Consider the following 12510-nt stretch of genomic DNA (forward strand, 5'->3'; position numbering starts at 1 on the left):
GGATAATAGTAAGGGTGAGGATGGCAGAGAAAACTGGATAGGTAACACACACACCAGAAAGACCTTATACATTATGTGGTGGCTTATATAGACATCATTCTAAAGTAACTGAAAACTTTGCATGTCAAACAAATAAAACAATCTGATTTGTATTTTCATTGTCCAGGAGAGAGTGAAAGGAGTTGGGACTTGGCAGAAAGTCCAGTGAGGAAGTTCAAGAACCAGTGTGGATTAGTCTGCTTGGGCTGCCGTAACAAAATACCACAGATTGGGTGGCTTCAACCACAGAAATTTATTTTCTCACAGTTCTGGAGGCTGAAAGTCCAAGATCAAGGTGCTGGCATGGCAGGGCTGGATTCTCCAGAGGGCTCTCTTTGGCTTGTCGATGGCCTCGTTAGTGTCCTCACATGGTCTTTTCTCTGATGTTTCTTCCTCTTCATATGCCGGTACCAGTCATATTAGATTAGGGCCCCACCTAATCGCCTCATATTACCTTAATTACCTCTTTAACAGCCCTATCTCAAATATAGTCTTATTCTCCATTACTGGGGAGTTTGGACATCAACATAAGAATTCTGGGGGACACCATTTGGTCCATAACAAAGGGAGTGGCAGTAAGAATGGAGAAGAGGGAACAAACAGAAGGACAGTTAAGAAATAGAAATCAACATGACCTGACCGTTTGATGAGTCACGTATACACAGGACATAAGGAGGTCTATTTGATTCTTGGTTTAGGCAATCCAGTATGTGCTGGGGCCATTTGTTGAAAAACAAATACAGGAGGCCTGGTATGCCCAGAAAAATGAGGAGTTAAATTTTCAACATGTTGGCAGTTGAAGAAGTAATTTCTAGTTAATTTCTAGGTAAGACAAAGTTTGGAACTTAGGAAAGAATAATATAGATGAGAACCAAGGGTATATAAGATTGTCCAGAAAGAAAACTTAGAACAGAAGGGAAGGTAATCTTGGTAAATAACAGTAAAGGGCACATGGAGAAGCCAACAATGAAGGCTGTGAAGGTATATGTAGACAGACACAGAGGCAGAACAGAGCAATGCGGCACAAAAATTAAGGGAGAGAAGAATGAAGTGGGACATGATTGTTAATTGCTAAGTCTTTTTCAAAACTTAATGATATTTTATTTCAAGGATCATGACATGCGCTTTTTACGAGGTCTAACTTGCTTATGTTAGTAAACTAGGATATCATTTGTGGTATTTCTCACTATCCTGTTGATACTATACAGCTTTCCTTATACCTTTTGCAAATTCTAAATCTTTAGCATACAAAAAATCTGTAAAGCCACACTATGATGGCACATACCTTAAACTGATTTTTTTTAATATTAATTATCCTTGACAATACTCCTATTTAAGGTGGAATACAAATTTTGAGGTTAGCTACCTACAACTATGTATATGCCTTAAGTGCTATAGAGGTAGCAAGATATCCATATTCAGATATGGATTAACATCTGAATAATATAACACACTTGAAATGCCATGGTAGCTTGAAATCCGTCCATGAAATCTATTTGAATATCTATTTGAATGGCACTAATGATTTAATGTGGACAATAGAAAACAAGTTGTATAGGGGAGTAACATTTATTCATCAGCTTTATTGAGAATATTGTTTTTATACAATCAGATATAGACACTGTAAAATTCCACATTACTCTAGAGATCCAAAGGCACAGATACAAGCGACTTATGTTTTTAAAAAGTGACAAAATGAAATATTAATTCTGGAAGATTTTTAATCAATTCAACACTAATATACACTAGAGAAGAAAATTTTCCACAAACATTCTCTCACAAAGCCGGTAGTTTTATATTTACATAGTATTACAGCAATTTTAAATATTAATCTGTGATACAATAATGTTACTTCAGAAAACATAAAAAATATACTTTTTTTTAATAGTCATGCTCCCATTTTTGATGAAAGCTACTCCATTCATCCTAATGCAGTTTAACACTTTAAAAATGCATGAGATATTTCAGTGAGCTTTATAAAACCTTTAAGGCAGGAGGCTGTCAAATGGAATAGACAGAGGGCTCATCATCACTTATGTCTGAATCATCTTCATCGATTCCTTCAATCACTGATTTCTTCCCTTTACAACAGGATACAATTAATCCAATCAAGAATACCTGTAAATTTACATAGTCTATATGTTAGTTCTCAAATCTTTCAGAAAGTAATGAATTTAAAATCCAATGGCATTTCTGTGGTAAAAACAGACCACAAAGGGTCAAATCACCCCTGGGATTTACATACTTACCCCAAGAAAGGCCCAGTTACCAAAATAGTACGCAGCACTAAAGAACCAGAACTTGTGAAGAAATAGGTATGTCCGGGTAACAGTACACTGATCTATTAAAGCAAAGAAAAAACTATTGTGAGATAATTTCTCTCTTGAAATGGACTATTAACTCTATACATAAAAAGTCATCAAAACTAATGACCAAAGTCAGTCAGTAAGTATTAGAAATTAGGACTGAAATCAAACTCTGTCTTCAAAAGCCCACTCTTTCAATCACCTAACTATAGTTTAGATTACCAACTAATATGACATATTTTTAAAAATGAATGCCACCAATTTAATCGTGACTTGTAAGCATAAAAAAATTTATACTGACTAGTTCAATTTATTTAAACTAGAAGAGCATTTTAACCAGGAGTGCCAGACATGTTTTAAAACAAAACAGATCAAGTTTTCCAGATGAACACTAAAAAAACCCCCAAAGTAATCAGATGTGGCTAATATTAAGCTGCATTTTCCTAAGAATCCAATTATCAGGACAGCTCAAAGTTGAGAAGGTTCTGAGCTTTTTTCTCTTTGTAACAATGCTTTTGAAAAGATGGCTGCTGCTTCTTAAAAATATAAATATCATTATTTATTGATATGTTTACTATTTGAACTTGAGGTAGCATTACAGCTTGAATTAAAAATAAATCATACACTTTTCTCTTTCCAAAAAAATGTGGCAGGCTGGTTATTTGATATTTGTGTCAGACCCCATACTAGTTTCATCCAAAGTACATTATTTCTATTAGGTTACAAAGTCCTCTTTATATCTTGACATATATCTTGTAAATGATGTCTAAGGACATACTTGCTTATTAAAACCATTCAGAAAGGTCTGGGCAGCACAATATAATTTGATTGAAAAATTATATATGCTGCAGCTAATATAGGATTCCAACCTCACAAATTTCAAAGGGTCTTTATTCATTACAGAAGAAAATCAGTATCTTACAAAGCAACTTATTTAAAGTCTATTAATTACAAACGATTATGCTTTCTGCATATTTTTACCCAAAATGGATAGTGGCAAAAAATTCTACACTCAATTAGGAGACCCATATCACATCCTATTACTGATTAAGAAAATGCACGCTTGATTTCTAATTTTATGAACTCTCTTGCAGCTTCAATAAATAAGTGCTATTTTCTCTTAAAACATAAAATGGAGCTGGGAATTTTGTAGTCCAGTTTATTACACCAGGGATCTAAAATCATGTCACGTGGTTTTCAGAAATGTAGCATTAGGTTTTATGTTATCCAAATATAAGACGTGCTATATAAAGCTTTAGGTATGTTATGTAAATATTTACATAATCTAAATCTTATCTATTCTTACCCCTTCCACTGTACTTCAACATTTACTTCTAATGCTCAATACCAAACTGTACAAACCAGTCTCTTTTCCTGGTAGGAAAACATGCAGTTAATAGAGAAGAAACCTCTTCTAGTCATAAGCAAGGAGCATATAGAATATAGATCTAATGCTGATCTATATTCTTTGCTCTCTTTCTCAACAGAGAAGTCTACAAGGAATATTCAAAGCTCCCTAAGCAAAATCAAAAAGGCTCCAAGCAGCACTGGCTGACCAAATGCTTCCCTTCTGTCCTGTAGTTATTAGCACCCCAGATTATAGCTTTACTCTAGGCACTGGGAGTTCAGCCTAGCACAGGAGACTCCTAGACAGGAAATTCATTAGTCATCTACTCTGCTCCCACAACATTTTATTCTCACTCTATTTTAGAACTTTCTTCATAGTAATATATTCAATTTGTCATTTTCCCAGTCAGATTAGCCTGAGTATGCCAAAGAACCTATCAGAGCACCTGGCATTCATATCCAATGATTGCTGAAGTAAACCAAATTTTTTAAAAAGGGTATTTTATTTTAAAGCCATATTGTTAAATAATATATTTTCTAATTTCGTTAGACTAAAATCTGTCAAGACTTCAAGAATGTCAAAACAAGTCACATGAATATGTTTTGAAAATTAAAGTATAATTAAAATGTCCAGCATGGTAAATGAAGAGCCCAGACTCTGGTGTTTGACAGACTTGTTATCAAATATCATTTGACTACTTGTCTGTCATGTGAATGGGCAAATCGGAACTGTTGAAACTCTGTTATTATAAAATAAGGATATTATCATATTTCCTTACAGGGTCGTTCTAAAGACTAAATGAAGTATAGTCGTCCCTCAGTAAACATGGAGGATTGGTTCTAGGACCCCTTTGATACCAAAATCTGGGATGTTCAAGTCTGTTATAAAAAAATGGCACAATATTTGCATATCACCTACATTTGCATACAGGTTACAGCAGGGTATGCCTATATATCACTGCATTGGCATGGATTCAGTGTAGTGCTCACTGCCTGGCAAGTTCAAGCTTTGCTTTTTAGAACTTTCTGGAATTTTTTCTTTTCTCAAATATTTTCGATCCACGGTTGTTGAATCTGTAGATGTAAAACCCATGAATATGGAGGGCTGACTGTAAATCAAAATCCCCATGCAAAGTGACAGTTAATATTAATTTTCTTTTTTCATTTTCAAGGTATAACTGAACCAATAATAAAAAAATTACAGTTCTCAAGAGCTGCTCAAATAGTAGCAAGAAAAGCAACTAATCTTAAGATTTTAGAAGTATATGTCCAATAAACAGTAGTATGGAAAATAAATGGTTAGGCATTAGCATCATGACTACTCTGTTCATTATTTTTCTGTCTCTATAGTTAAAATGGATATAAATGGATTTGGTGAAATTCAAAAGTATATCATTTAGTAACAGGGCACCTGATAGTTATACACCTTTAAATAAAAATAACCAATGTGAATGTTCAAAAATGAAGAGACGGACAGGCTTGGACTTATGCTAAAATGCCTGTTCACAATTATTTTAAAAACAAGAACAGCATTTTCCATGGCTTTAGTATCACATGAGATACACTACACAAATATAAACCTATCTGAAAGTCATTCAAACTTCTCAATGCTCTAAACTTTAAAAATAAAAGTTCCATTGCTCATTTCCATACTTAAAGATATTTTGGGAGTCAGAACTTGGCTGAATTAGCAATTTCAGGGCCAGAACAGGGATTACAAGACAGAGGCTGAGCTAGTAGAAGCATGTAAAATCAAATCATCTTCCCCAGAGGTCTAATAAACCACTCAGTGACATTTTAAATTGGCTTATACCCACTGATTCTTTTGCCTGACACACAAAACATATCTTAAATATTTTTCCTATCACACTGTTTTATATGTTTACCATTTTCAAAGGTTGCAGATTTGATACAAGCCTTCTAAAATAAGATAAAAAGGTAAAATTATTGTGTTTGGCTCTGTTGTTGAAAAATGACACTAGACCACAAATCCACACACGCAATGAGTATGTAACAGCTCTTTATAGTTATCTTTATATGTACATATATTTATGTAAAGTGGCACATGTCCACAGAAGAATTTTGGTTAATAAGCCCCATGCATATTTTTATATTCCAGCGATAATTACACACTGAATAAATGGAGGGGGGCTTTTCTCCTCACCATCTGCCATCTTCCAGGTGCTCACCTGAATCACACATATCCATGAGATCTATAGATGTTTTTCTACAGTTAGCATAAAAATTATAAATAAGCATTTTAAAATTGGTTTGACCTTCAAAGTAAATTTAAGTTGCTGGATGTTTCATTTAGGGATTGTGTTTTAAAATCAACTGTTCAGGAGGCTTCTGACTGCTGCTCCTCAAAAGGACATATAAAAGCTCCAATTAAACTAAAAAGTAATGTTAACAATGAAAAACCGAAAATAGGGACTCATACAAATTTTCTTTTCAGATGACACAGTGGCCGTACAAAAAAGATACAAATTTTAAGAGCTTACAAAGGGCATCTGGAGTACATTCAAAGACTTTTGAATCCTGCTCTCACCCTTCCTCCTCACTTTCCATCTAAGTAGATAAATAATGGAAAGTGCAATTAGACCATTGCTTTTCGTGTAATAGCAGCCTTTATAAATATACCCGATAAATTTTATGTATTTCCTTTTTCATTTTAGACTACTTGTATGTCATTGTTGATGTACACTGACTGCCACTAAGATAATTTTGGTTATTGATATGATAAATAGCACCTTCTACTTTAAATATATTTTTAAAAAAATAACACAGTATTGATTTAAGCCACAATTAAGTCATCATCATGTTATATCTTCACTTGAAATCACTTTAGAATCACACTACATACTTGTGCTTTATTTATAAAAGGAATCCTTATATTGCACATGCATATACCAGAGAGGGCATTTGGCGGATGAAGTTTAAAGCAAATATTTTGTTTGATTAGTGACAAACTGGCAGAAGATTGGACTATTTACAATACCACTGCATTTCTCATGGCTGTCCATGATTATGCTAACTCTGATTTCTGATTAGAATCTTGCTACTACTGAATATTTATAATAGACATATAAATCTTAATTGTATACAGGCTAAGGAACTTGGACTTTATTGTGACATAATTAGAAATTATTTATTAAATGGTTTTAAGAAAGGAAATTACATGAGTGAGTTTAGATTGGCAGTGGGAATTGAGAGTAGAAAGAGATTCACCAAGTCAGGAGACAATCCAAGTGAAAACATGAGCTGTCAAGATATAAAGGAAGATTGGATCTGACAGGTGTTTAGAAGTAAAATCTCAGTTAATCATTGTTTTACTGTCAAATGGATTTATAGCATACGAAATATATACACATAAAAGCTTAAACAACTAGCAACATACATACATCCAAGTAAGAAAATGGAGGGCAGAAAAAAATTAAAATGTGTCATAAAAACCAAAGTTATATATTTATCTTAAAATTTAACAAACGGTATACAGTTAAATTGATGTTTTGTTAAATCTCAGTGGGGGAGCTGGGTAACGAATTGGTGAACATTGAAAACCATGGAAATTGTTTTATTATATTTTATGAATTCCTCAACTGTATCAGGCCAATAAATATGGCACTTGACAGATTTTTCTGCACTAAAAAATGAGTTTTACAGTGACTACTTTTAAGAACCAGTATAATTTGTGTTGAGCTCTGATTACACTTAAGTAAATTCAAGGTGTCTCAAAGGTGCTAAAACATGTATTGCTCCTTTAAGAAAGAATGCTCCTAATTACATTTGTATTACATAAAACTTTTAAAAAGGAGTTACAAAGGTAACTGTCCTCATAATATGTTTCTAGTGAACAACAGCTTCCCAAAGGGAAAATGGAGAAAAGAGAAAACTATAAGTTAGCTTCAAAAGCAGATACAGACTGGTATTAGATTTCTCAACAGTTAAAAATGGAAGACAGATGATGCAATACCGTTACAGTTCTAAAGGAAATTATTCCTTACCACAGAATCTAAGAACAATCAAACTACTCACCAATTGTATCAATCGTGAGAACAAAATATGTTACAGATAAATGAGGACTTTTCAGATATGTATTTCATGCAAGCATTCCTTTTTTTTTTCACTCTAGTAAAACTAGGGGCTTGGTGGAAGAAATCAAGAGCGAAGAAGATATGGTTTACAATGCATAAGAAGCCCAATGAAGAGAAATTATAACATTATAGCTGAGCAGCAGAATTAGAAAGCAATTGACCCAAATAATAAAAGGAAGCCAGTAGGTACTTAAAAGTAAGTAAAATGGGCTTCATCCCACAAATAAAGTGAGCAAGAAGCTACAAAATATTAGGTATATTAATAGCTTATGTTACCTTAGTAAGTTTTTCAAAAGGAGAAAGAAAAAAAAGAACAAATTAAAAAACAAAACAAAACATGGTTTAATTCTACAAATGTTATTTGAGGGAGACCGATAAACAGACTTATATATATATTTTTAATCCTCAACGAGCTTATATCCATATAAAAGAGCAGGATAAAGATATATAAATGACTATAAATTAAAACACAGTAAGGTAAAATAAGAAGTATAAATGCTATGGGAATTCAAAGGAAAAAAGAGACTGTATATATGTTTGAAGGTTCAAAAGAGGGTAAAGCTTGAAACAAACTTAGTAGGATGGTCAGGATTCTGATTGATGAAAATAGGAGGAATGGGGTAGAAATGCTGTGCCATTTCAAGAACAAATAGTTGTAAAGCAAAGGTGGAAAAGACAGCCATGTTCAGAATATGTATGAAAAAAAAGCTATAAATGTGTAGGATGGGTCAAATAGCAGTAATCCTTCAATCCTAGATGGAATTAATCAGATGATGGGGGGGATGTACACTTAAGGTTTCTGTTGGAGGAATGACATTATCAGAGTCATGCAACAGTTTGATAACCACTGCTTCAGAACAATTAATTGAATACCACTGGGTAGTGTGGATTAAGAGTGGAGCACTAGGTAGAAGATACACCAATTCATGTGAGATGTAATTCAGATGAGGTGTGGGGGTCATTAGGACAACAGACTCCGCATCCCTTAGCTGATTAGGTGTGGAGAAAGAGTGAATGAAGATATCTGTGCTTTGAACAGTAGTTAATAATATAAGAAATAGTGAAGTCAGTAAATATAGTCCAAAGTCCTTATTTAATAGTTTGTGCTGTCCTCCCCAAGAATTACACATTTTAAACACTTTTATAAACACAGTACCAAAATAAGGCAAGGCTCTATATATTATTTTCACCACAGTGATGAGTCTCAGAGCTACCCACAGACAGCTAACAGGCTATTTTGCTTTCATCCTTGACCATGAGGAACGTCCTAACCCTACATACCACATTATGACACACATGCCATACGGGAAACTTACTGAGAAAATGTGCAAGGACCAATGGTGGGACTGAGACTGAGACGTTATTAGGTTATCGTATTAGTTCTCAATTTATGAAGGAATACCAAGAACAAAACAAACAGGCTCAAAGTAAAAAAAAAAAAAAAAAAGGTATATATTTAAAACCTTAATAGCTACAAATAGATTTTAAGACAATTAGTCTAGATACTACCAAAAGTAGAATATAAAAAATTAAGCAACATTTTCTAATTAAAACTCTAAAACATAGATAGGCATCACCCTGACTCCTTTCTCTCTCATCCTCTATTCTAGACTCCTCAGTACATCCTTTGGTTCAACCTTCAAACTGTATCCAGAATCTGACCACCTCTTGCCACTTCCACCACTACTATAAGCTCTCCCCAGGATTACTGCAAAAGCCTCCTGTCAAGTCGCCTTTGCCCTTGGTTTATTATGGTCTGTCTCAGGGGTTGGCAAGCTATAACCCAAAAGGGTAAATTGAACCCATCACTTGGTTTTGTAAGTTTCACTGGAACAAGGCCACAGTCATCTATAATGTGTTGGCTATTGCAGCTTTTGTGTGGCAATGGCAGGCTGGAACAGTGTGAGAGAAGACTGCATGCCCTACAAAAAAGTAAAATATTTACTATCTGGTCCTTTCAGAAAAAGTGTGCCAACCCCTGGTCTCTATGCAACATAGTAGTCAAAATGATCCCCTGAGAACATTAAGTCAAATCACGTGATTCTGCTCAGAATCTTCCAGATGCTTGCAATCTGAAAGTAAAAGCTGAAGTCCTTAAACTTGACTGTTTACTGTTCCTCTTCCTCCTCCATCAGACTCCCACTCTGCATTTGCTGTTACTTCGATCTGGAATGCTTTCCCACAGGTCTCTGCCTTTCCTCCTGAATTCCTTAAGGTCGTTTTGCTCAAATGTCAGCTTCTCAGTAAGAATTTCCTTTCTACTCTCATTAAAATTTCAAACTATCCCTTCTGCTGGGCAACATTTACCCTCCTGCTGCACTTTGTTTTTTTCCCACAACACTTCTACCTGACAATACTTATCTTTCTCCTTCTACTAAGTAAACCCCGTGGGGAATGGAATATTGGACGGTTTTGTTCACTGCTGTATCACTAGTACCTAGAATAGTGCCTGACATATACGAGACATCAGAAAACATTTGTTAAATGAGAAGCACAGAAATAATAGATAAGTGAAATTAAATGATCATGTGGACTCCTGGAAATTAAGACATTTATTAAGTTTATCTTCGAATTGCAAGATTCTAAGGACTGTGATTCTCAGTATTACTAAAAATGTACGTCAATATCTTTTAAATGGCTATTACAATTCAAGCACTGTCAATGCAGCCATTACTTACTGTTGTATTACTCAAACAGGATAACTTTCTAAATAAAATTATCACAATCTAATACAGTTGATTTATCTTCATCTTATAGACTAAATCTAACTATCTGTAACTTTCCCATCCCAATCCCCATCCCCAAATTTGCAGACTATAAAACAAAAAGACTATACAGTATTTTTTAAAGGGCACTGCTCCACATGCTTGTGTTTGAGGGGGATAAAATGATATATATTCTTCAGAATTGGATCTTCTTATTACAAAATTCCAGAAACCTAAAATTATTAGCTTCATTTAATACGGGGTAGGAGGTGTTAAAATGGTAGTCCATATTCAAGCCTGTTTTTTAAAACAAACACAGTATGAGTCCAGTACCATTTTCCTTTCAAATTACATTTATGGATCATCCACTTGGGCACATAGTACCACAGGAGACATTAACAAATACTGTCATCACAAAGCATCATTGTCCCTTTTTAACCTCATCCCTTCAGGCTTAGTTTCTAATTAAATCCCTTGATCAGCTTAATTTTCAGTCTGTTAAAATTGGATTTCATTAAAATGAACATTTTATTTATAACTGTATAAATCAAACATCAAGTGTCAACTACTGCAATAAAACACTGGTTTTAAACAGAAGTAGGCTGCTCCTACAAAACACTTTTTTTTTCCTTACAGGCCAAAGTATGGGTGGGCAGGTTAAAAAAAAAAAAAATCCCTGAATTCATTTTTAGTGATAATGTAAGTGCTTGAGCAATATTGCTTAGTTATCTACACTTCTAAATAAAATTTCCTGGAACCTCAGAAGTTCAAGTAGAAGCAAACAGTCCATATTCTAGGAAAAATATGATACCAAGAATTTAAGAATTCAAATTTTTTCAGTCTCGGTAACTATCTGCCACTCCAACTTTTCAACAACCAAGAAGGAAAACAGTCCTCTCTAAAATCAGTATCTCCGTGGAAGATGCATGCTACTATCTTGTCTCTCATTGTTTTCATCCTTAAAAAGGCTTACCAGTGTTGTTGTTTTTTAAATTTAATTATGCAATAAAAGCTATTTATTAACAACAAAAAATAGAGTAATATTTATACTTGTCTTTACTCCAAATTTCATTTCCCTGATACAGCCAGACTTTCAGACTGTTTATGCACAAAGGCATAAAAAATGAGATATTACACTCTTTCACCTACCATCATATGGTATATATATATATATGTGTATACATATATATACACATACATATATATATATGTGTGTGTATGTGTGTGTATATATGTACACATATGTATACATATATATATGTAATTAAGGTAATAGAGAGCCTATTACAAACTGTTAAAATGTCAGTTCTCCACATTTTAAGGGATTATACACACACACACACACACACACACACACACACACAAAATAAGAACAGAAATTTAAGATTCTGAATTTCTTGATTAAACTATTAAATCCCCCTTAGTCAGCATATTAGGCTTATTGTCAACTGTCAATTCTCCAAAACACCACTAGGAAACCTCAATGACCTAGTAAAGTTAAGTTTATTAGACTAACCACAGTGAGAAAGAACAAAAAGGGGAAAGATGGAATATTTACACTGTTTATGGGGTTGGGGTGGGCTGGATCACTTTAATCAAGAACTTGCAAGGTGAGAAACTGGTTACAATTGGGCTTAATTTATGATACAAGTTTTGGATTGATGGACAATGAAATGAGAAGTCTTGAGCAAGTAATCCTGATAAGTAAGCTATTTCAGTTGTTTCATAGTCAGGAGTAAATATTTCCTCGCATAAGTAGATAAATTTTTGTTTGTTCTCAGTTTTACTTAACATAGGGACAGGGGAATGTCTACATCTAGAATTGTTGAACATTAGCAGCATTATGTTGGTGTCAGTTCTTCACATTTTATGGGATTAAAACACTTCTAAAATTTATTGATCAGCATTTGGGAACAGTTTAGACGTTAGAGAGCCTATTACAAACTGTTAAAAGGCAAGGCTGCTGACACCATCATAAGAAACTACTCTGATCAGAAAATCTGCCTGTTTCAGCTCATA

General features: G+C 34.0%; 1 protein-coding gene across 1 annotated transcript in view; it reads right to left on the reverse strand.

Moving 5' to 3' along the window:
• Positions 1–1602: 1602 nt before the first annotated feature.
• Positions 1603–12510, reverse strand: part of LMBRD1 (LMBR1 domain containing 1) — a 91341-nt gene continuing 80433 nt past the window's right edge. Inside the window, exons 15-16 of the mRNA XM_019749339.2 lie at positions 2289–2380; positions 1603–2157 (exon numbers count right to left, since the gene is read on the reverse strand). Of these exons, the coding sequence (XP_019604898.1) occupies positions 2041–2157; positions 2289–2380 (209 nt within the window). The 3' untranslated portion in view covers positions 1603–2040. The remainder of the gene's footprint in view (positions 2158–2288; positions 2381–12510) is intronic.

This window comes from Rhinolophus sinicus, linkage group LG05 (assembly GCF_036562045.2).
Source record: "Rhinolophus sinicus isolate RSC01 linkage group LG05, ASM3656204v1, whole genome shotgun sequence".
NCBI lineage: Eukaryota > Metazoa > Chordata > Mammalia > Chiroptera > Rhinolophidae > Rhinolophus > Rhinolophus sinicus.